General features: G+C 41.4%; 1 protein-coding gene across 31 annotated transcripts in view; it reads right to left on the bottom strand.

Annotated features, from left to right (window-relative positions):
* ANK3 (ankyrin 3) overlaps positions 1-24182 on the bottom strand; it is a 289738-nt gene that overhangs the window by 70049 nt on the left and 195507 nt on the right. For 23 of the 31 annotated variants that reach the window (XM_052677741.1, XM_052677737.1, XM_052677747.1 and 20 more), the window contains 7 exons: positions 14914-15012; positions 14726-14824; positions 14242-14337; positions 11260-11332; positions 11003-11065; positions 4507-4630; positions 1538-1640 (listed from right to left, as the gene is read on the bottom strand). In XM_052677741.1, coding sequence (XP_052533701.1) covers positions 1538-1640; positions 4507-4630; positions 11003-11065; positions 11260-11332; positions 14242-14337; positions 14726-14824; positions 14914-15012 — 657 coding nt within the window. Of the gene's footprint in view, positions 1-1537; positions 1641-4506; positions 4631-6022; positions 6463-11002; positions 11066-11259; positions 11333-14241; positions 14338-14725; positions 14825-14913; positions 15013-24182 lie in introns of those variants that run through there. The other 8 variants (XM_052677742.1, XM_052677744.1, XM_052677765.1 and 5 more) reach the window with 4 other exon arrangements.

Genomic DNA, 24182 nt, shown 5'->3' with positions numbered 1-24182 from the left:
AAAGAAATGATCCCTCTGGATGGATTTCCTGGAATCTGGACAAACCATCAACTCTGACCGCTACACTGCAATACTAAGGCTGAGGGCTTGAACTTTCAGAGTCAGGCCAGAAAAAAAGACAACCTTTCTCTTGCAACAAGAGAATGCCAGGCCTCATCCCAGTTGGAAGACCGTGGAGCATATTGCCAATCTTGGCTAGACTATTCCATCAGACCCACCAAATAGTTCAGATTTGGTACCTTCTGAGTTTCATCTAGTTGGGTTACATGAAAGATGGGCTGCATGGGCAATACTTTAGCAATGATGTCACCACAGCAACTGTAAAACAGTGGCTCACCTCCACTGGTGCAGATTTTTATGAGCGCAGCACGCACGCTCTTGCTCATCACTGGCAAATATGCATAACTAATGGTGGTAACTATGTTGAAAAACAGTGTTTTGTAGCTGAGAATTTGCTCTATCAAATGAAAAACTGCTCTATCAAATAGTGTTATTGTGCTCGTTGTGGCTGTTGTAGGTTCCATGGAAATAAATAGGAGGCAGTACTTTTGGAGTGACTTATGTACATTTACTTGCTAAAGAGAGTAGAATTTATACCATGGCCAGAATACTAACAAAACTGTGTGCAAAAGCTGTAGTAGAACTGGACAATTTACACTACACTGGAACTAATACAAAAAAGATTTAAAAAGCTGGAGTCTCACCCCATGGACCCTTTCCCCTGTCAAAGTATTTTATCTATAAAACCCTGTGCAGGAATACTTGCCACTGCTGAATGGAACCCCTGCAAAATTGATAGCAGAAAATCTGTCTTCCGTTACAATCCATCTAATGCTTCTCTAGGACATAACAGTTCCACTCCACAGTTCTTTAACTCTTAAGTAAAAACTTTTCTGTGGGTTTTATCCAGCTTCCTAGCAGATCTCTGGCTTCTGTGATGAAGAAACTCATGAGTAACTTAACTGGATTTAAAAGTCACAAGCAAGTCCACCAAAAGCTAAGGAGCTCACAAAACAAAGCATATAGCACCCTATCACCTCCAGCATTAGCTTTTCAAAATACTTTCCCACGCTGTAATCAGGTCAAAAGATTCTGTGTTTCTTTTATTAGTCATTGCATAAATGTTTGGAAGAGACACGAACTGGTTAGTGGATAATAGCTCAATCATTACAAGGCCAAATTTTTCCCAAGGGTGGAAAAACAAGGACAGTGGTTGGAGTCTTCTCCATATGGGCAGAATTGGCAAGACCCAATTCCTGGTCTCTACGGTGCAGACAACGGTTGTTTAGTATAAAATACATTGCTCTCAGCTTAACAAAGCACTGAAAATACACGTAACATTAATCTCACAGATACTCTCACCAACACAAAATCAAAGCCACAATATGGCAAACCCATGATTTCTTTCTTGCAGCTCTTCTCCTTTTTCAACAGTCAAGAGTAGTCATAGTCACTGCAAGCACAACTGAGGGCTGCAGATTATCATCCCCTACAACCACAGAGCACAAACACCTGGCACCAGAGAGGCAGCACATACCTGATCCTTTGCTGGTACCAGCAGCTCTTCAATCATCATGCTGTCTCGGGCATAAGAACTTCTGTTCAGCGTGTACGACCTATCCGAACTGAAGGAGCGGAGGCTGTTGTATTTACCATTTATCATAGAAAGTGCAGATGACAATGAGATGAACAAAAAATAAAAATAAATTAATACATGCAACTTCCAGGGATAGATGGAAAAATATACATACTATATGAAATAAATACAAGGGAAAAATGGAGTAATAAGTACTTAACTGTATTTAAATATTTACTTGCCTAAAATATACATAAACAAACTGAAACAGATGTTTACTGCTTTGGTAGCAATGCTATGGCTTAAGAATAAATCCAGAAAAGTGTATTTGAGTATTTAGATGAATTTTTGCAAATGCCTTCAAGCCCTAATCCTGCAACAAGACACATAAGGGCAGGTCCTAGTGGATCTGTGGGTAGTTTATAGTGCCTGCCCACATTGCTGAGTCAGGTCCAACTAAATGCAAGTTTTATGTGGTGGTGTTCTCTCTTTGTGGCTGAACCACTTTGACTTTGTTGTAAACACCCTAGTTAGCCACTTAGGAGAAGAAAAAAAAAAAGAGAATTTTGAAATAAATTAAAAAATTATTTCTTAATTATTAAATACGGATTCCAATACTTGGGGGATTGTTTTGTGCACGTTAGATTATTCAGAAATTAATGATTGCTCTGAATGTGTTGCGATTAAATCAATGTTGAAGCGTGTTACACTTAGCCCTGGAAGATACATTATGGTATGTGCTAAAAACATGCTGCAGGCCTAGACATGCTCACTACGTGACAAAAAATAAAGTAGTATAAAACGTGAATTAATAAAAAGCAACATTCAACAACATGTTACACCTTTAAACTAGCAACACTGTTCAGACTCAAAACTCTACAACTCATTTCATGCACTTGATAGTTGTTAATAGAACTTTTCTAGTCCTTGGCAAACATTTTTCCTTGTGCTGGAAGCAGAACCAGGATTTTTATTACATTCTCTAGGCATACATTAAGCAAACTCACATGACAAAGGGTATAATGAAATCAAGTTACATTTGTTAGAACAACAAACGGATATTCTCTAAGGCTGAGCAAACTCTTCCCACCCTCTATCCCCTGCCCCAAAAGAAAAGCATGTCATTTTCTAATGCTGAATAAAATGAAGATGAGCAATGGCAGCAGCAGGAGGATGTAACACGATGCCATGCCTTCTTACCTGACTTTAGGACTAAAGCAATTTACAGTGGAAAAGAAACAGGAGAAATAGAAAGCAAAGAATCAGACGGGAAAAGCAAGATGTTATGGCTTGGATGGCTTATATATTTAATGTGTTTATTTCTTAATGTTACACTCAGAATCAGTAGTAAGGTATACTCTCAGAATACTTTTCACCAAACAAAAAAAACACTGTTGTTTATGTCCTCTGAGCATAACATGTGTGCAATGTAAAACATGAGTTACGCAGCAACAAATAATAATGGCACTGCTAAAATCAGAAGCATGGAAATATTAGGTTTCTCTCAAAGAAAACTCTCAGGTTTATCTAACAGACTTTGACCGTGAAATTCTGCTCTGCCATTTGCAGAGTGAGAATTTAGACCTCTGCATGAAGAGCAGCATAACGAGGAGGTGTCCTGTAAAGCAGAGCACCCAGCTCTGTACGCTGGCCTCACACTCTCCTCTATCCCTTACAAACTGACCACATCATATAGTGCTGTCTGATGACCTTGTTCATGCCAGCTCATGTTAAAAAGCAGCACATCAGCTTTGCTAATTAACTGTACAAAGACAGCAGATTCTCCCTTCTGTTCTAGTTGATGAACATTTAAAGGCATTTTGGCATTCTCTGTGAATGTATTATCACAAAAATTCTTATTAACTTACCTAAAAATTGGAAGTGAAGCAAAACATGGCTGGGTATTACTAAAGAGCAAATTTGCAAGGCATGCTTGCATTTCTAATGCAACCATAACAAACAAGATTTGAGGAGCAGACATCGAGGCTTTACCTTATGGGAGTTGCCATTCACTGTTAGACAATGAACTCACTTTTTAAAACAGATCTTTAAACTACAGTACAGGAAAAAGTCCTCGGGGCTCCAGCATATGAGGTTTAATTATTAGCTCCAGTACAATCCAACTGTCAGTAAACACACTGCAGATCCACAGCTATGGAATTAATCTGTCTTCACACAGCTTTACTTGTTTTGAGCAATGCACAGTGCAGGCTTTAGCAAGATTTAAAGAAGAAACCTACAACGTTGATCTACAAACACATGAGTTTGAATCAACAGTAGTCAGACGTTATGTTAACTCTACAATGTTTTATCCGGTTCAGGGAAACTTTGGCCTGCTTTATACAACACAATCTGTTTCCAGTCACAAGAAATCTGACATCAGATTTAGGGTTCACCTCACCTTATCTTTCTACGAATTCTTGGACCAACTTTCTTTAATACTGACTGTCTGCTTATTCACTGGCACCCTTAAAGAAATAAAAGCACCAAAACAGCAAAATGATTTAATTCAATTTTTCTGGCATTTACATTCTTTGGCTAAATCGGTCCATCAAGGAATACTCAAACGTAAGCACTAGTCTGAGGGTCAGCAGTGAGAAGAACTCAAATATCAGTGGTGGTGCTAGATCAGTTTCTAAACCAGTAGGAAACTCGCAGTGAGGAGAGGCCTGGAAGATGCTCAGAGAACAAGTAGATACCAGAAAAAATGAAGTTAGTTTTCTGTATCATTGCCATAAGAAGCCAACATGAACAAAGATTGTGAAATAAAACAGCAATGAACATATGCTTTAAAGGCACAGTATTACCATAACACGGAAATACACCCCGTCTGCTTCATTTCAAAATAGACTCTAGCTTTGAGTGAAAGAGAGTGCTTGTAACTTGTAACTGTGGTGACACACAAACACAAGAAACAGCAAATACAATACCTGGCAGAGCGGGCTCCCAGGCTAAAGCCCATGTAGCCTTCAGCAGGCAAAGAATCATCGCCCAACTCTTTTAGATCCTGGGGTCCGAGATATTTGTCTGTGTCACCTGTCATTGCATCCTCACCTGCCAAAAGAAAAGCCAAGCTGAAATCAGCAGCTGCTTGTCTCATAAATGTTTGTGCACTTACTAATTTATAACACCCTCCTTGTGCTTGCCAGCAAGTAAGCAATCCCATCAAGCCTACTTTCCCTAAGGCTCCTCCTGTGCAGACTGTCAATTATCCACCCTCTGAATGGGCCTGAGAAAATAATTTTATTGGGGGCAAATATAAAAGGCAAATCTGCACGTTGACATAAAATCAATTTAGTTATACACAGGATGACTTTTACGCAATTGTTTAAGCAAGCTAAAGGGATCTTCTGTACTTTGAACCATCCCACTCAGTTTTGCTTTCCTTACCAAAAGGCTGAGCTGACAAAGTTGCGTCTCTGACACTAAGAAACCAGCTGTGAAGGCTGCCCACTTGCCCATCAGTACGGAACTATGCAGGAATGTGAACGGATGCAACTGAAGAGGCCTACCCTTCGCCCTTGGTATTTCTCAGTAACTTTTCTGAGTTTGAATGCAAGAGGGAACTTCTATTTTTTTGTAATGACGCATTCCCCAGGCCCTGGCTCACGTTGCCCAGGTGAGAGGAGCACTGTACCCAGCCTCTGCCAGGCACTCCGACCGCCCGCGGGAGCAACACAAAGCCTTAACCCAGCAGGCCCTCCCAGCATGCCAGCATCAGGTAGCCCACATTCACATAAGCACCGCCACCAGCTGAGCTCAAACCACCAGACACCAGGGTACAGGGCATCGGCTGAGAAGCAGATTCGTGTTTTAGAAAAACGGAGGTAAGGAAAGTTAAGTCTTGGGGGAGGAGGGCGGATGCCGCAAAGGGTTAATGGAGCAGCTCTCTCTCCCTGGGAGTATTTGCATACCATTACATCATGCAAAAACTACATTCTTGCACTGACACAGCAAGTCCAAAATATGCCTTCTGCGGTGGAAAGAGGTTTTCCCCGTTCCCTTTACAACACGGAGCAGTGAGCTTCCTGCAACTCGTTATTTGCCTACGCTTGCACTCTCCCTTTGTTGTGAATGCATCTCAGGTGTGTACAATTGCCCAACAGAGAACTTTCACAGCGGGTTTACAAAACTCGGGCTCCGCAAGCCCAGTCCGTCCCCAGTCCCATTCACGGCGCTACACGGCTTTCCATTCACTTCGCTCAGGAAACCACCGCGAGCGCTGCTTCAAACCAACAATCGGGTCTAAAAATACCCCTTCGGCCACTGCTCCGCGAACGGCAAACAAACACACCAACTTTCCCCACCAACCCGACAACAACGCTTATTTTAAGCACGAGTTTGTAAGCCAAAGTAGTCAGCGCGTACCACAAAACATTACGAAAAACAAAAACATAAACATAAGCATGAACGTTATAGATTAAATTAAACTTTAAAAGATCTTACTGTTTTGGAAAGCCATTTCCACAGCCTGGTCTACAAGGTTTTTCCCTGGTGTTTCCAAGAATTCCTATTAGTCCTATTAGTCCTTAAGCAGTGATTTAGAGTTAATCTCCAAACCAGCACCAGCAAACTAATCCCTGGGGGTCATATTCGCTTTCCACACAACAACCGAGATCTTCTTAACATCCTGATCTCTTCGTATGTATTTTACGACATGTGCATCTTTGTCCTCTCGATTCGGATCAAACTTCTTTCCAAGTATGAAACAAAACGAAAACTAATGACTACAGTTTAAAAAAAAAAATCCCTTTTTAATCACTCTGCAGACATCCCTTTAAAGCTTCTGCTGATTGGATTACAGCCTCCCTTGGCAAGCCCCTTGACTGGTGACATAAATGCAGGCACTCGAGCTATTTGTATGTAAATCGGGGTGCTGCGAGGGTGTAGTTTTGCTGTAATTCGATACCGGGGCCGAGCGGGAGCGCGGGGCTGTAGGGAAAGGCGCTGCGCTCCGCCCGCCCGCCCTCCCGGGGCCGCCTCCTGCGCCCGGGGCCGCGCCGCTCCGCATGTGCTCGGGGAGCGGCCGCCAGGTGAGAGCTGCTGCATGGAGAGCCTCCGTGGGCCGGGGCGAGAGAGGACTAGAGGCGGCTCCGAGCGGTGATAAACAGAGCGGTAACATTTGGAAGCTCCCGCCCTTCCGACGTGCGGAGACGAACGCTGTGCCGCTGTCACGAAGCTCGAGTCTGCCAGTTGGGCTGCAGAAGGCGTGAGGTGTTAGGGAGCTCTGCAGCCAGGATGGCTCTGATGAAACGCTCATCAAAGGAAAAGCTGCAGCTAGGAGTGGTTGTTTCAAAGGATTCCACACGCTGTGGGGTGATCGTGGGAGGCTCCAGCGGAATGGGTGGTGCGCGGTTCAGCAGTCCCGCTCCGGTTAGTTAGGTACTGCAGCCTAATCCTTCTCCTTTTGGGAAATGAGCATGGAGTGTTGCAGCACGCTGTACTCCTGCACAGATGTCCCACAGACAAAGTGGGACATCAATACTGTTCAGTGTTGAATGAGGCACTGATTAAAAAACAACGAAAAAAGAGAATATTGCATTGCTTTGTTGCAGTTGCTATCCTTCCTTTCTGCTTTCCTCCACCATCTGCTGTGTTGAAGCAAGGTGTTCCTGTAAACAGCGGGGAAACACGGCCATGGGCAGTCTAGGAATCCATTCAAAACCACGGACAAATGACAGCCACAGGTCAGAGCAAAGGTCCATCTGCCCAAGAACATCCTGCTCTGATGGCAGGCAAACTTCACAGAAGAAGTGAAGAAGAGGACAGGGTGGAAGTCCTCCAGGACGTTTCTCTAGCCGGCAGCTAGTGCAAACACAGATTTTTCTGAGAGAGGTTGGTATTGTCACAAAAGGCTTTTTTTTTTTTTATCATTCCATTTACATTTGGAACCTGCGTAGACTTCTTGCATTTTCCAAAGCAAGGACACGTGCAGGGGTCCCACGCTGCAAGCAGCTCTTGCACTAAGAGCAGTCCCTTTCACTTAGGCTGAACCTACACCTCGCTGGTCTCACCTGTGCATCCTGTTTGTGGACTTCAGGGGACGCAGCAAGCAGCCCATTCACCACTCCCTTTGCCACCCACTACCTCACATGTTCTAGCTCATCCCTCAAGATTTTCTTCTGTGATAGATAATCCTACTCTCTTTACTGTCCTCTTCCCTAGAAGTTTTTCTGTATCTCTGATCACCTTTGTCATCTATTCCAAGGCTTTCCCCATTTTCCTGATTCCTCAGAGCCCGTTCATACTGCTGGGAACTGCAAAACTACAGCGCCTGAGCTCTTTTTAGAGGCCAGGGACAAACATGGCTCTCTGGCAGCAGGAGTGAAGGGATCATATGGCTTGTCCCAAGCTACATTTCATTATAGCTTGGGATCCAAACAGACATTTGTCATTGGCTTTGCTTTTGCCACTCCCTCATCACAGCCTGTCCAGAGCTGTCTGGTGGCAGAGCAGGACGCTTCTGGTTTTAGCCAAGGTTTTGGAGAAAAGCCAGAATCAAACCACTGAAACTTTTGCTGATCTGTATAAGTGTATCTAGATAGTCTCAGAAAACTCCTGAGTGTAAAAATATAATAAATTCATCCCTCCTAAAATCACTGAAACAGATTTTAATTCCTGAGAATGTCCTGACCTGTCTTAAAGGCGCTCATTTCCGTAACCCAGCACCTGCTCTGGGATCAGGCCGTGTGCCCTCACTTCCTCCTCGGGCACCTGCCTAATCTGCCAGAGATGGATTAGCATGATACTTACTCCTACAGAGAGAGGAATATCCATTAAATGGGTTTAAAACAGTGTCCTTATTTACACCAAAAAAGAGTTACCTACTGAAGACCAAATTAAAAAAAATAATAATAATAAAAAAAATTAAAGCTCAGCACTACATGTGCCTTCTAAATTTTCAACATTTAAACTATTGTTGGGTTTTTGTTTTGGCCATTTCTCTTTTGTGGTAAAGCAGTTTCCCAGCACGTAACCTCATTTGGCCAAGCTTTCCAGAGCACTCTAGGAAAATGAGTCCCTTCTCATTTGGGGCAACTGCAAACCAAACTCTCCACTGCAGGGAAATTACACCATTTCTGAGTAAGTGCTTATTTAGTAGACACAGCAAGCAACAAATAGAAGGAAGCAGTTCCCTGACACACTTGTCTCTGAGCTCTGAAACTAGTTTCAGCTTCAAGCTTTCAGTTGCTCTTAGGACAGAAACCTTGAGGTTTTCTGAATAATGAGAAATTATGGGGCAAATTTTGCACTGAATGGTTTGGCTGATGACCTGAATATGAAGTAAGGGAGAGCTCAGGTTTGGGACGTACATTTGTTTTAGCCAAGGTTTTGGAGAAAAGCCAGGATCAAACCACTGAAACTTTTGCTGATCTGTATAAGTGTATCTAGATAGTCTCAGAAAACTCCTGAGTGTAAAAATATAATAAATTCATCCCTCCTAAAATCACTGAAACAGATTTCTCTCATCTGGAAATCTATTCCCTGGCTATGAGATTTGTGATTTCCATCCTGAAGGAACACACTGTCAGCACCCAGCAGTTGCAGGAAAGGGCATCAATATCCTGTCTTCAAGGATGCACAAGGCAGAAGAAAGAGACAGGACAGTGGTTACTGCCTCAAAGCTGTAATTCCCCACCTTTGCATACTGCAGTGCTCCGGCATGGATTAATAAAATACCTATTATCTGATTTGAGAGCTCCAGTTCAGCAGTAGGCTTTGAAAACAACCTTGTTACATGTAAGCCAGCCTCTTAGCTCTCCTAGTAACAGCATGGTTGCAGAATACACTCTTTAGGTAAGGAATTGATTTGATTACCCCATATCCTTAATATTTATTTTTCCCTGAAATGAGAGTTTGTGACTACAAAAACCTCCCACAGATCTCTCACTTCCCTTCAGTTCTGCATTTTGCCATTAGAAGTGATTCCATACATGAAGGACACATTTAACATCTTAGATCTAATATTCTGACCCTACACAGGCATTTCTCATCTGCAGCAAACCTCACGCTGTGCCATGGGCTAAGGCAGCTGTTGCTGCTCTATTAACTAACTATTAGGCATCTGCATTCCAGCCAGTTACAACAATGCGGTATTTTGAGCAGTACAATAGCCCAGAAGAGTTACTTGGAAAACACAGGTGCACAGTAAGAACGTGATCTATTTAAGAATGCAAATGTAGGAACACTGACAAACTGAAAACAAAAGCCTCAGTGAATGAACTGAACAAGAGCTGCACGCAGTGAGCTCCTCTTGCAGCTTTTACACCATGCTTCTTAAGTGCTATAAACATGTAAACACATCACTTGGTGCAAAGAAAGAGGCTGACTACACAGCCACAAGCTAACTGGACCCAGTCACTTCTCTCCCCACTGGAGAAGGAAAATCTGCAGCTCTAATGCAAGTGACCAAATACACACATAAAAGCCCCCAGGGTGCTGCCATCATTCCCTTCCTCAACACAAGACCTTCCTGTCTCTGAGTGTGACATGGGAACGTAATCCCACTGTGGCCTCTGGAAACCTGCAGTTCCTGGTGGGACTCACACAGGCTCCTGCACATCCGCACCAAGGAAGGTCTGACCTAGCAGGGGATGGTGGTTGGGAGGAAAGCAGCTACCAAATGAGTTCCAGATACTTAACAGACCACTGAAACTGTGTCAGCCCAGCCAGACACTGAGGAGTGAGCTGTGATGGGCAAGCTGCTGGTGTGAGCAGCTTAAATCTCATCCAGAGGCACTGAGAAGACATGGCTTACTGCCCCACTCATGAACTACACATCACCTTGCAGAATGATACAGAATACAGAAATCCCAGCTACAAGAGTACATCATTAATCCCAAGAAACACAACTTGCTGAGTTCAGCGCAGCATCCTTTTTGCTTAGGACAAAAGTAATCCATTGTGGTTTTGCTGAACATTATGATTAAAATACAGTTTTGTTTTAAACCCTAAAAATATTTCTACACTAGAGTTGACAATCAATATAAATCAATAATTCCATAGCTGAACACACACAAGATTAAAAACAAAAACAAAAAAAAACCACCCATCCTTTTGTCCTTCACTTTTACTATCAGCTATTTATTTTAAAGTACTTTGATATTTGACCCTTTTGTCTGATATTTTTTAGTTGCAATAATAAACTAATTCTTTACTTTATAGAAGCTGCAGCAAAAGGACCCTTCCAGGAAAAATGGAGGTAATTTCATTTAGAAATTAGTAGTAAGACATTCAGGAAAAAAAAAAAAAAAAGATTATCATTAACAGCTTGAAGAGTTTTTGAAAGCATTCTAAACTGTAAAGCAGAAGTTGTTGTTAGTAGGATGAGAAGAAGATTATCAGAAAGGATTAATTTCCAGTAAGACATAGTAAAAGGAAGAGGCTTAAGTTAAATATCACTGCAACACAAAAATGTACAAATACCTTCTTCAACATCTGACAAATATTCAGCATCACTGAGTATTTCAGGGGCATTGGCTTTACGAACTGCATGATTTAAATAAACAAAAGAATTAAATAAAAGCATAGACGTTCAATGAATCAATAAATCAATGTAAAACAATAACGTATGTGCAGAGAGCATATCCAACTAGTACTTCAAAAAAAAAGCAAACAAAAAACAAGGCTTCTTACAATAACAGACTGAAAAATAAGTGAGAAGGTTTCTTATTATTTAATACCTTCATCGTCAGACATATCAAGAACTTCATTCATGGTTTCAGGTACATTCATTTTGTGCTTCTCTGTAACAGTCTGTCAAAGAAAAAAAATCATTTCAGGGTGTATTTTTATCTACATTTAGCAAAACTCTTGTTTGGATTCTTTTCAACTTTTTTATTACCTGGCTTTCCATAGATGAATATAACTACACATTGAAAAAGACTATACTGAAATAATACAGAAATAAACAATATTACCTTTAAGCAAGTTAAGGGTATTTATAAGAACTCTCTGAAAAGTCATCTAAATTTTAAGCAGGAGCGTGTCATCTATATTTAAACTATACTAACATTCATTCTGAGGGATGTGCTTCTCCTTTCTCAGCAGAAAAATCATAGAATTGTGGAATTTTTAAGGTTGGAAAAGGCCCTTAACATCATCAAATCCAACTATGTTAGAATAAGCTTGCTCTCAAATTACATGTGAAATTTTTCAGAGGTTCCTCTACAAGAATTGTGTTTTTCCCACACATGAAAACAACTGTAACTACATGCAAGCTAAATAAAACCCATTACAGAATGTGTTTTAACAAAGAAGCCGTTGATTTTCATCATTATACTTATGTTGATTCAGGGCCAAGATAAAGATTTAAAAAAAAAAAAAATTAAAAGCAGAAAAAAGATCCTGAATGCCTCAAAGCCGCTCCTAGAATACCTGTGTATCCCACAAAATACACAGCCATGTACATTGTACTCTCCAGCTTGAACAGAGTGCAGTAAGCACTTTGGTAAAGTTTTAGGTCACACAGGAGATGCTCCAGAGATAGGAGCTCGTGGAGTGGAGTTCAAAAAATAAGAATCTAAAGTACTCCCAACCCCTCCCCTAAAGCAGTTCCCTAAGGTAAGTTGCACAGAAAAGCACGGAGGTGGGTTTTGAATATCTCTAGAGGAGACTCGACCACCTCTTTGCAGCCTATTCCAGTGCTCTGTTACCCTCACAGTAAAGAACTTTTCCCTTGTGTTCATATGGTACTTTCTGTGTTCTAGTTCGTGCCCAGTGCCCCTTGCCCTGTCTCTAGACAACATTGAAAAGAGCCTGGCACCATCTACTTGACTCCTGTCCTTTAAATATTTATAACCATTGATAAGATACCCTCTTAGTATTCTCCAGAGAGCATATCCATCTCCAGGCTGTATAGTCCTAGGTCTCAGCCTTTCCTCATAAGGGAGATGCTCCAGGCCACTAATCATCTTCGTGGCCCTCCGCTTGAGTCTCTCTACGAGATCCCTGTGTCTTCCTTGACCCAAGAAGCACAGAACTGGACACCGCACTCCGGATGTGGCACTCTAGGATACCATTAGTCTTCTCAGCTACAAGAGTACACCGCTGGCTCATGATCAACCTGCTGTCCACCAGGACACGCAAAGCCCTGCTCCACCGAGCTCCTTTCTAGCAGGTCATCCCTGAACCTATACTGATGCATACAGTTATTCCTCCCCAGAGATAGGACCCTACACTTGCCCTTGTTTGTGTTTTTAATCACTGTCACTTCTCATTCTTCATATACAAATAAGAAATCATTAACAAGATCAGGTCAAAACAGCTTTTCTATCTTCACCTATTTACAAATATTTTGGGTTTTCTCTTGCCTCATAATTACTCATATCACAGTTCACCTTTCTTGAGCTACTGCCATTCCCTTGAAATAGCAGAAGATTGCCTGTATGCTCAAACATCACAAAACCAATAAAAAGCTTCAGAGTTCTTTCATTTCATGGTATTCTCTTTTTAGGTTTTTAACACATTGCTGTTAAGCTAGCAAAATCACAGCATTTTTTCAGGCATAAACAGACTTTCAGTAAAGAATAACAAATCACAGTAAAACTAGCTATGCTCATTCTGGTTTCATTAAACTTACTTCAGGGAGTTATTTAGCCACACGTCCCCAAAAAAAGCTATCTGAGTTTTTAAGATACTCAGCTGTAAATCAGATCTCATGTTTAGGTTTCCACAGTCTATCAAGTACACACTTGTGACTGATAAACAGCATATTTCAGTTTTTGTGGAAATTATTTCTGTGCTTGTCTTCAGCGTAGGTACTCGCAGATTGTAGTACAGGCTGCTCAGCATCTAACATTTCCTCTAAAACAATTCACAGCCTGATCATTAAGTTGAACTAAAAATTGCTCGTCATCTCAACTGTATTGCAACCACCTGCTTGCACTGACAGACCACACAAATGTGTGATGACAAAACATGGAATGTACAATAACTGTTTTCAGTTTCCTATAAGGTTAAAAATGCATACATGCATATGACTCCCCTTTTACGCGCTAAAAGGCTGCAAAAAGGAAAAAGTCAATTATGAGCTGGTGCTCTGAATTTATGTTCTTAATGCTCTTTTTTTGCTTTACTTCTATGGTTGTTCATGGAGGCTCCGCATTTTACGAGAACAGTCTTCATTAGGCACTTTGCCATAAGATCTTTGAGAAATATCTTGAATTCTGGTAATTGCCAATTTTTGATAGGCATTATCTGACTACTTTCTTTAATCTTCTCTGGCTAACATACAAGAGCAAGCCTTCTTGAGAGACAAGACAGATGAGGTGGAGTTCAAGGATATGTCAGCTGGGGTTGCAGACACTCGCTGCATGTATAAGATACTGTTAGCCATCTTTCAGAAGCCAACAGAAAGAAGCTTCTATGAATGTATTTGCCACTACAAATCAGTTTGCATTCGTGTCATTTATGCAATAAGCAAAGTATGCTATATGCTATGAAAAACAGGCCAGCTATAACTAGCCCTTTACAAAATTGGCACCTTTACAGTGCCATTTTCTGCTTGGTTTCTGCCTATATCTGACTTAATATCTACTTTATAATGCTAAAAGGAGCTAGGTAGAAATTAGACTGAAATCTCAGTAGACATCTAACTAAACAAAGATGAACATGCTGGCTTAGCAAAAATCCTTCCTTCCACTACTGAAATAAACTGTACTTACAATTGTAGTCATGGTCTCCTCTGTCACCACCTTTAATGTGTCAACAACTGAAATGTAGCCAAGTCGCTTTGCAATGGCGAGGGCAGTATTTCCATTCTAGCAATTGAAAAAATTGTATGAAAAGCTGAATGCTAGAAGCGTACAAATTGCTAGTTAGAGAAAAATGCATAATAATGAAGTACACAAACGTTTGCATATTGGTGACTGATATAGATTTTGGGTAGTAGAATATGTAACCATAAGAGTTTAAGTCTACAGAAATTGGATGAAAAAGAAAACATTGTGCAGATGTTTGCTGTTCTGGTTTTGGAAGAGACAATGGAGGACACAGAACACAGAGGCGATTGGAATAGCCTTCCTCTGCTCTTTTCCTCCCCGTCGTCACATTTTTTTTTGTCATTTCCTGTACTCAAACACAGCAGGGACACAATGCTTCATGCAGGGTGGAATGACCGAGACTGAGCGGTGGCTTCTTGGCACTTACCACAGTGAGCTCATTGGGCGCCGCACCGTGCTGGAGCAGAACATTGATGATGTGGGTGTGCCCCTGCTGTGCAGCCTGGTGCAGCGGCGTGTACCCGTTCTGCAGGCACAAGGAAAGGGAAAGACTGTGGTGGACACAGCAAACTTGCTGCCTCCAAAGAACGAGTGAAGCAGAGGCGGAAAACTCACCTTCGTTTTGGCATTGATTTTTGCAGAATGTTGCAGAAGGAAATTAACAATCTTTATGTTTCCGTAGTGGCAGCCAACATGCAGGGGAGTATATCCCATCTAGAATGGACATAAGAAAATATGAATAGTCCCATGCATCCCATGAGAAAAAATAACAGACATGTAGCAGCAAAAATCCTGTCAAGTTTTATTCCTTTAGTCTATGTGGGAAAAAAAAAAAAAACCAACAAAACAAACACAGCAACTTTGGAAAAATGCCTCTCACTAACGCCATTTTAAGTTCCATTCTTCGTAAACATCTTTGCCTGCCTTGTACTTCGGTAGTCTTCAACATATGCAACACTCATTAACTATTTGCTTTCACCTGCAACACTCAGATCATCAGGTCTCTGAGATGATCCTGTTTTTTTCAATGAATGTGTGTATACTACCCTGCACAGTGAGGTTCACATGTTTGACTGGTGTTCCTGCAGTGTGATGACAAACTAGTAGTAGCAACTTACTAATAAAACTAAGTATGCTGAGGTCTGCCTCAGCTACAGAGCAATTTACAGTCCATCCATTCTGACAGAAATACCCAAAAGATAGATCAAAAACAGTGCAACAGATGCATCAGCTTTGTAAGAAAACACGAGCCTACAGAAACTGGAACACTGACTTGTGAGTTAAGGCTTTAAGACAATAAAATCTGATTTTTTTGGTGTCTGGCCTAGTGTACCACAAACTCTAAAAAATTGCATTTCTTGGCAACTGCAAAGAGAGGAAAGTTGAATGTCCCTGCTATTTGGTTTCCATTATTAATAAATAGACTAAAATCATTTGTCAACTTTGAGAGACACCCATCAAATGCTCTAAACAAAACTAAATGACTTCTTATATTAAGTTTATATATCTTGGAAATTTTTCCAAAAATGTTTAATAGAAGAAGAATATTACCTATCACTTAAAAACTAATAAACAAGAAAAGAAGCTACTTTAAGTGTTAACAACACAATAAAATAAAACAGAGGACCAAAGATTGAACAATTTGGAACTAGATCCAGAAGCCTAAACTTGTGGGCAGAAACACTGAAATATGTGCTGGTCTTGCACTGACCCATGGATCTAATCAGTGTTCAAAAGCAGAAAAAGGGTCTTCACTTTTCTGCTGAGGAAAAAAATCTACTGCCCAGGAGGCACACAGAGAGTTAAAAACTGCAGTCTGCCATCCTTCATTTATGCACACACCTCAGTGAGGTGTGGCAAGTTGAGACAACTGGGTCAAAAGCACTGAGGAAGGCAAGTCCAAGGTCTGCCTTGGGCTGGGGTTCAGGAGTCAGCCCTACACTACGTATTCAAGTTGTGAGGTCAGAGCTACATTCTCCTGTGCAATCTTCTCTAGGGAATCTGCTTTAGCAGGAAGTTTGATGATTTCCAAAGAACCCTTCCAACCTCTATGAATCTATGAAAGAAAGAAAACCCCTCAAAAAATTTCCACTGTATGGAAGTTTCAATTGCCTGTGGGTTTAGATGCACCATTTTTTCATGACACTTTGATTCTGATGCTACTTCACACAAGGTTACCTATTTTCATCCATATCTGTACATGTTAGTAGATGGTAGCTATACCAGTTACTTTAAATTAGGGTGTGTACATTTCTTTCAGTTAATTACATACTGCCATCTAAAGAAATTTCTAGCTCTGACAACCAAGACGAGTTAATGATTGCAAGAAACAGTGACAGATTCAAATTCCACTGTTATCAGCAGAATGAATTTTTCCACTGACTTATATGAACATTGGATCAGATGCCAAATGACTACAGTGAACTTTTCCTCCTGAACAGTTGTGCAGTGGTAAAAGCCCAAATGCTAGTTAAAACAGTCATTGTGACCTGAACGCTGGAACATTGCCTTACAGTCACTGTTAACATAGGGCTGGCCTGAGAGCTTCCAAGTAGTGCCCAGGATCCAAGTGTGGCATGGTTCCCTGTAGAGTAGCTGCAGTCTTGAGACTTCAGTAGAAAGATGAGCACTCTCATACCAAGTACCTTAAACACAGCTTCTGTCACTCCTCTCCAACGTTTCAAACAAATTCAGATTAAACAAACTATGAAACAATCAGTTCAAAAGAATGCAGTGAAACCTCCTCATATAAGAAACTTAACTCCCTTCTACCCTTTCAAAATACAGGCCTATATAAAATCATACATTGTAAGACCAACTGGAGAGATAAAAGCCAAAGTCAACCTGCCACCTTCTGGGAACCCCCTGTTAATAACCCTAAAACATTAAAATCTGGAAAGAGCTGGAGAGCCAGGACAGCTGATCTCAACTCTCGCTTTGAAGTGATTGCTTTAAATACTGGAAGGCCATAATGAGGTTGCCTCACAGCCTTCTCTTCTCCAGACCGAACAGCCTGTCTTCATAGGAGAGTTGCTCCAGTCCCTGATCATCTTTGTGATCCTCTTTTGGACCCTCTCCCAAGGCTCAACATCTTTCCTTTGTCAGGGGCACCAGACTGGATATAATACGCCAAATGGAACTTCATGAGCGCAGAGGAGATAGGGACAACAACCTCTCTCTCCCTGCTGGCCACCCCTCTTTTGATGCAGCCCAGGATACTGTTGGTCTTGCAGGCTGCAAGTGCTCACTGCTGGTTTGTGTTTTTTGTGTGCGTGTTTTGTTGGTTTTTTTTTTAATCTACCAGGACCCTTAAGTCCTCCTCAGCAGGGCTACTCTCAAGGAGATCTTCTCCCAGTCTGGGATATCTGGGATTGCCCCAGATCAAGTGCAAAACGTTGAACTTCACTTTGTTGAACCTCATTAGGTTCACATTGGCCCATCTTTCAAGTTTATTATGGTCCCTCTGGATGACATCTTTTCCTTCTGCTGTATTAACTGCACCACTCAGCTTGGTCTGCAAGTCATTGTCTGCAAATGTGCTGACGATGCACTTAATGCCATCATCTATATCACTGCTAAAGAGTACCAGTCCCAAAACAGACCCCTGGAGGATTACCACTCATCAATTACCTCCACCTGAACACAGAGCCACAGATCACTACCCTCTGGCTGTGACCTTCCAACCAGTTCCTTATCCACCAAATAGTCCACCATTTAAATCCACGTCTTCAAATTTAGAGACAAGCATGTGGTGTGGGATCATGTCAAAAGCACCGCAAAATCTAGGCAAATGACAGCATTAGCCTTGCCTTTGTACACTGATGCCATCACTTCATTACAGAAGGCCACTAGATTGGTCAGGCACAATCTTCCTTTGGTGGAGCCATGCTAGCTGTATTGGATCACCTGCTCAACCTTCATGTGCCTTAACATGCCTTCCAGAAGGATCTGTTACATGATCTTGGACATGGACACAGAGACTCAGAGGCTCACCAGCCTATAGTTGCCAGGGTTTTCCTTCCCCCTTTCTTATAAATGGAAGCGATGTTTCTCTTCTTCCAGTCACCAGGGACTTTGCCTGACAGTCATGACTTCTCAAATATGATGGAGAGCAGCCTGGCAACCAGTCAGCACCCTTAGGATCCTGGGATGCATGCTGTCCAGCCCCATGGACTTGTACACATTCAGTCTCATGAGGTGGTCTCAGAATTGCTCTGCTCGTAGAGTGGGGTAGAGTTGCTCTCCCAGTTCCCTCCAAGAAGTTCAGGGATCTGGAAAAGGTGCAAATCCCAGCTGCTAGTGAAGACTGAGATAAAGAACTCATTGAGTACCTCAGGCTTTTCTGTATTTGTAGTAGAGAGTTCTCCTTTCACATTTGTCAGAGGTGGTATGCTCTCTTTGGCCTATATCTTCTGACCAGCGTACCTATAGAACCCCTTCTTGTTATTAACATCTATCACCAAGTTCAGATCCATCTGCGTCCTGTCTTTCCTAATCCCATCTTTGCATGTCTGGACAGCATTCCTGTATTCTTCCCAGGTGATACATCCTTGTTTCTACTGCCTATACATGCCCTTCTTTTCCTGCAATTTGACCAGCAGGTCATTGCCAAGACATGCTATTTTCCTGCCTCCTTTCTAATTTTAAGGGATAGAAAGCTCATGTGCTTGCAGGAATACATCCTTAAAGAGTAGCCAGCTTTACTCCACTCCTTTGTCTCTAGGGACAAAGGGATGTGAAGTCTTTATAACATTTTTTTAGTTTTCTGGTAGCAGCTTTGTGTGACCCACGTTGAAAGACTGGAAGGGAATAGTAGTTGCGTGGTTTCATCATACCCGATATCCTCTTCTTGATGCACAAAATGTGGGTCCCTAGCTAGCAGCAAACCTCTCTAGAGAGGTTATCCGGGCATCAGATGAGCACCTCAGTGCTTGTCAGCAAAGAGTCTCCAATTACTAAGAACTTACTACTGGTGCCTTTGTTTAGCAGCACCAGTTGTGACTTGGGTCCTTGGTTGAACCTTTTTAACATGATCACCTCTTCCAGTACTGAGTCACTATTGATACCTTCTTCTCTCTTCCACAACAGAGCTTGTAATCTATTGGTTAGTGGGACTTCAGAAACTTCAACATCCCAACGTACTCACTGAAAACAGACTAACTTTTCTGAAACACACTGACTGGCAGATTCTGTGATTACGCAATCAAATTTACTATAACAGCACTGATTCTCATTGCTACTTCCATTCCCTATAGAAATGTATTCAGGAGACTAAAATATTTTGCTTCAAGATATATATATATATATGCTCTGAAATTACAAACGTTTCTGCAAAGCAGAGTCATATTTACTGGCATAATCTCTATGGGACTTAGTAGATATTCTAATATTAAAGAAGTTGCTTCCAAGAAAAATCACGGGTTTTGTTTAATACAACTCTAAAGCATATCACCTTCTCGCAGTCAGTTGCCATGCTGCTGCTTGTTGTTCTAAAGAATGAGCAGCAATATGGAAGTTAGCAGCTGGGAAAGGCTTATCAAAAGCCACAAGAATAAGTGCCAAAAAATGAAATCAGAAATACTTTGCTTTTTTATCCTCATGAAACACACAAACACAGAGCACCCCTTATTTCTTTTTGCTCTCAATTTATTGAAGGAAATTATCACAAGCCTCATGTGTTTGTCAGTGTATTACTTTAATATCCTCCAACGGCAATAACCATAAATCCTAGCAGCTTGAATGATTGCCTATTTCTAGTCATGCTGACTCTCAAGCTGCTATGCTTTTGTTTTTCAGCTGTATATGTCAGACAATGAAGGTACAATACATCAGCATTGATAAGGCTGGAAAATGCTCTTGTTCCAAAGATTGCAAAGGCATCCAATCCTGATACAATATAACAAGTAAACCTATAGGTACCTACACACATACTGCAGTGCTGAATCGTGGCCAAACATGCTGAATTCTTTGTCTTGCATTATTCGGCTGGAAATTTCCACGTAAATGTCTGAATAACAACTGAGCTTGCACCAAGAGTCAAGGGGAGAGAGAGAGGATGTGCCATGAAGACACATTAAGATACCCATGTTTATGTGTTTGTTCTGTGAAAGTGATTCTTCCTGATAGCACTACTTTCCACCTTCTCTGCCCCACTCCCACTCTCTTACTGCACTTGAAAATTGGTTATTCCAAAATAAAAATGAGAGCACAGTTAGGAGCCGCTGTAGCACTCAGGCTGCTATGGGGCTCCTCTCAGAACAGGGCAGGCTGAGCTGAATAAATATCTAAATAAATCTGATAAAGAAGGCCCAGCTCAACCTGCAAAACAACGCTGTGACCTCTCAGTCACCTTCATCTTCTACCACCACTACAGCCTTAGGAACAAAAGGCAGTTTTATGATGGGCTTTATTATTCAGACAGTTGTCAACCAGGGACTATGAGAACACAAGTTCCCCAGAGGCACAATACCAAGCACAGTGTAACAACTGTTTGCTGAAAACTGTCTGCACAGAATGAAAATCCTTGACTGAACCAGCACTCTCCTCCCATTGGTTTTCTTTTGTCCATCCATCACCTTAATGCTGTATCCTACAATAATGTTATCCAGCAGGAAAAGGGTTTGAGAAATGACTTATGAAGATTTGCTGATCCATGAAACAATATTTACTCATGCCAATTCTCAGCACAGAAGCCCTGCAACGAAACCCAACATCACATGTGCCAGGACAGCTTTTACACACTCAACATGATTATTAGGAGAAGAAACATCTGCTCACTGCACAGCTTCAGATTAATTGTAACCTCCCAGTATTATGTGCGAAAGGAGAGGATAATATAAGCTGAGATAGACGTGATGCTGCACAACAGTTTCATATGAAACAGTCTTTAGTGTACCTAAATTCAGACACAAATGAAACATTAGAACAGGCAAAAGCTGCTGCCTTTGCAGCAGGACCCTATTATGCCTTCTCTAAAACACTAGATTTGATTTTTTAAACCTTTTTAAATCACACAGACTGATGTCCCACAGAAGAAGTTTTCCATAGTATTAGATCTTTTTTCTTCCTTGCTATAGCTTCAGGGTGTTAAATATGTTTCTGCCCAATCTTCCCTTTTAATCGCCCAAATAACCCCAAATCATATCCGTGGCTCTGTGAACGTGAGCAGAAATAAGAAGTACTCCCATGTGATAAAGCTGCAAACTCTAGATGTTTTAAGAGGGACTGTAAGTTATATATAAACGACGATTAAAGAACTCGCACCAGAGGTGGAAGCTGATAGCTCACTTGGCCTTACCCAAGATGCTGAATGACATGCTAAGAGTATTTCCTCCATTGATGGAAACTGTGTGGGAGTGACACAACCAACACTTCATTGGGAAACATGATGATGAGAGAATCTAATAAATAATAATGATAAAAGGCTTGGCTGTTTGTCTAGCCTACAATAAATAAGGCAATAAAAGCATATAGAATAAGAGAAATAAGAGAAGAAAATGAAAGGTTAGTGCTGACACTGCTGGAGGCCCACAGAGATCCCCAACATAATGTCACTAAGCTGTACAGACCGACTTCTTGGATTTTAGAGCAGAGATGGATACACCTTTGACACTCTATGCACAAAGTAAAAACCTGAACTGGATGTGCTGGATGGTATCATGCAAACATGCAAGCATAGCAACAGTGCTTTTGGAGTCAACTCAGCTGTTGCTGTATCTTCCTCCCCAGTGCCTCTGGTTTTAGGGGAAGCACGCACAGACATTTTATTCTCATAGAACAGTTAATCCATCTCAACAAGAGAGCCTGTAACTACAGAACTGCTGTTTTACAAAGCCAGTCATCCAAACCTTACCTGTATAAAACACGAGGTGAAGATATTGTAGCTTTTGCCGCAAAACTATTTCTCCTTCACTGCAGAAGTTCAGAGCTTGCTGGCTCTTTTCTTAGGAATGCAAGACGATCTCCAGTTAATGCAGAAACTATTCCATGTCAAAATACATGGCACTGCATTGCAACTTATCCTATATCACGGGTTGTAATGAATGGGTATCTGACAGATAACTTCCACGTAGCTGGTTGTGAGGAGTCTGCAGAGGTCACTGCTGCAAACCCAGCAGACAACACCCTGCAGAAGTCAGTGAATAACCACCAAGCTCACTCCACTAGAATATAGTACTACAAGACACAAGGCACTTTCTTCCTTAGGAGAAGATGAGTTAGGACAGTAGGCAAAAGTACAAGCCATCATCATAGACCTATGAGGTTAATAGTTACATTCTCCCAGACATGGGAGAATTATTACCCAAGAGGAGCTGAGCATAAAATACACTGAGGACTTTGTCTGACCTATGAGTTCCTGCTCCATGTCCTGGCAACTAAGGGGATGTCCTGTGGAAGCAAATCTGTACTAGGAAGCAATTCGTTACTTACAGTAGTTACATGTATGAGGAACAACTGAAGAATGAGGATGAACATCAGGCATCTTTTTTTTTTTTTTTTTTTTTTTTCTTGAAAATGATACAACTATTACCAATGACAGGATTCAAGCTGCAGGTCAAATACAATTCCTTGGTTGTTCTTTGTTGTTGCTGTTGCTTTCCTTTTTTTGTTTGTTTGTTTCACTTGTGATAGTTTTACTTACTGACTAGCTCAACTTTCAGAGATACAATTAAGAAATTCAGCTCCATCCAGAGATCTCTAAATAAGAATTTGAAGCCCTTTTCCCACGTGTCTCTACAGTTTCATGCTTGCTTGACCACACTGCCATCCTGCCACATGCACCATTCAGCACAGAGCTCGTGCAGCAGCACAGGTTTTCCCTGAAGCACAACAAACACCTTCTTCTCAGCTGTGACAGTATTTCAGCACTACACCACGTTAATGTGACTGAAAGGCCACTACTCCAGAACTGGATCCTATTTGGACATCGGAGAGCAGGCAAAGGGGACACATGACTGCCTGCACCTGTTGATGTAAATATCTCCTTAGACTGTTTACTATTTGTGGGATGGAGAAGAGTGGGAGAAAGGCAGAGACAAGTTTTACAGACTAGGAGGTGATTCAGCTCTTGACCAAGTTAAAAGAGCAGATTGTTCTACACAAACCAAAACAAGATAGATTTCCTTTCTCCAGAAAGGCAACCAGTTACATCTAAGGAAATCACCCAAAGAATGAACCAGGGCTGATCTCATCTGCTGCTGAATGATTTAGCAAGCTGACAAGAACCTACACTGATTCATCTGGAAAACAGGTTGAGAACAGGTTACAAAAGTACAAAACTGGACAAACTCCTGGGATTTCATAAGGACTATATTAAATTTCATGCCAGAATAACATCACTGAAATCAATAGCTTAAAACAAAAGTGCAGTTGGAATTATACAACAGAAAGTACCTATGACTTTTCCCACTATCATCAATCACAATCAGCCAACCTGCAGCAAGAGATGATGATGGATTCAGCCTTTTTTGAAATGTCAGTGTGATGACAAAATGATAGTATTGTTGGATGGCTGGGCACACATTTCTGTGATGCAAGCACAGCACTTAACTTGGGGATACATGCTGAACAGATTTTTTAATGCTTTTATCTTGCACAAGTCTCTAAACAATCCAGATCAGACTGTGGGACTTCATTTATTTTAGCTGATTTGATCAGTTACTTTTCAAGTACTTGATCACAACTGATTTCTTACCCAGCTAAAGGAATGTCTCCTAGATCCAGGTAACGCATGAAGAATTTAAATGAAATCAACACTGAGATTATCATCTTTACATTCTAAGCATGGCATACACCAAGTATAAAATAATTTCTAGACAGCTTGTTGGAATTAGGTCACAGACACCATACCCAAACCAACATTGTGCAGTGGGGGGAATTATTGC

Source organism: Tympanuchus pallidicinctus, unplaced genomic scaffold, assembly GCF_026119805.1.
Source record: "Tympanuchus pallidicinctus isolate F22 unplaced genomic scaffold, pur_lepc_1.0 scaffold16, whole genome shotgun sequence".
Classification (NCBI taxonomy): Eukaryota; Metazoa; Chordata; class Aves; order Galliformes; family Phasianidae; genus Tympanuchus; species Tympanuchus pallidicinctus.
The sequence above is the reverse complement of the archived record's forward strand: the minus strand, read 5'-3'. Positions and strand labels throughout refer to the sequence as shown.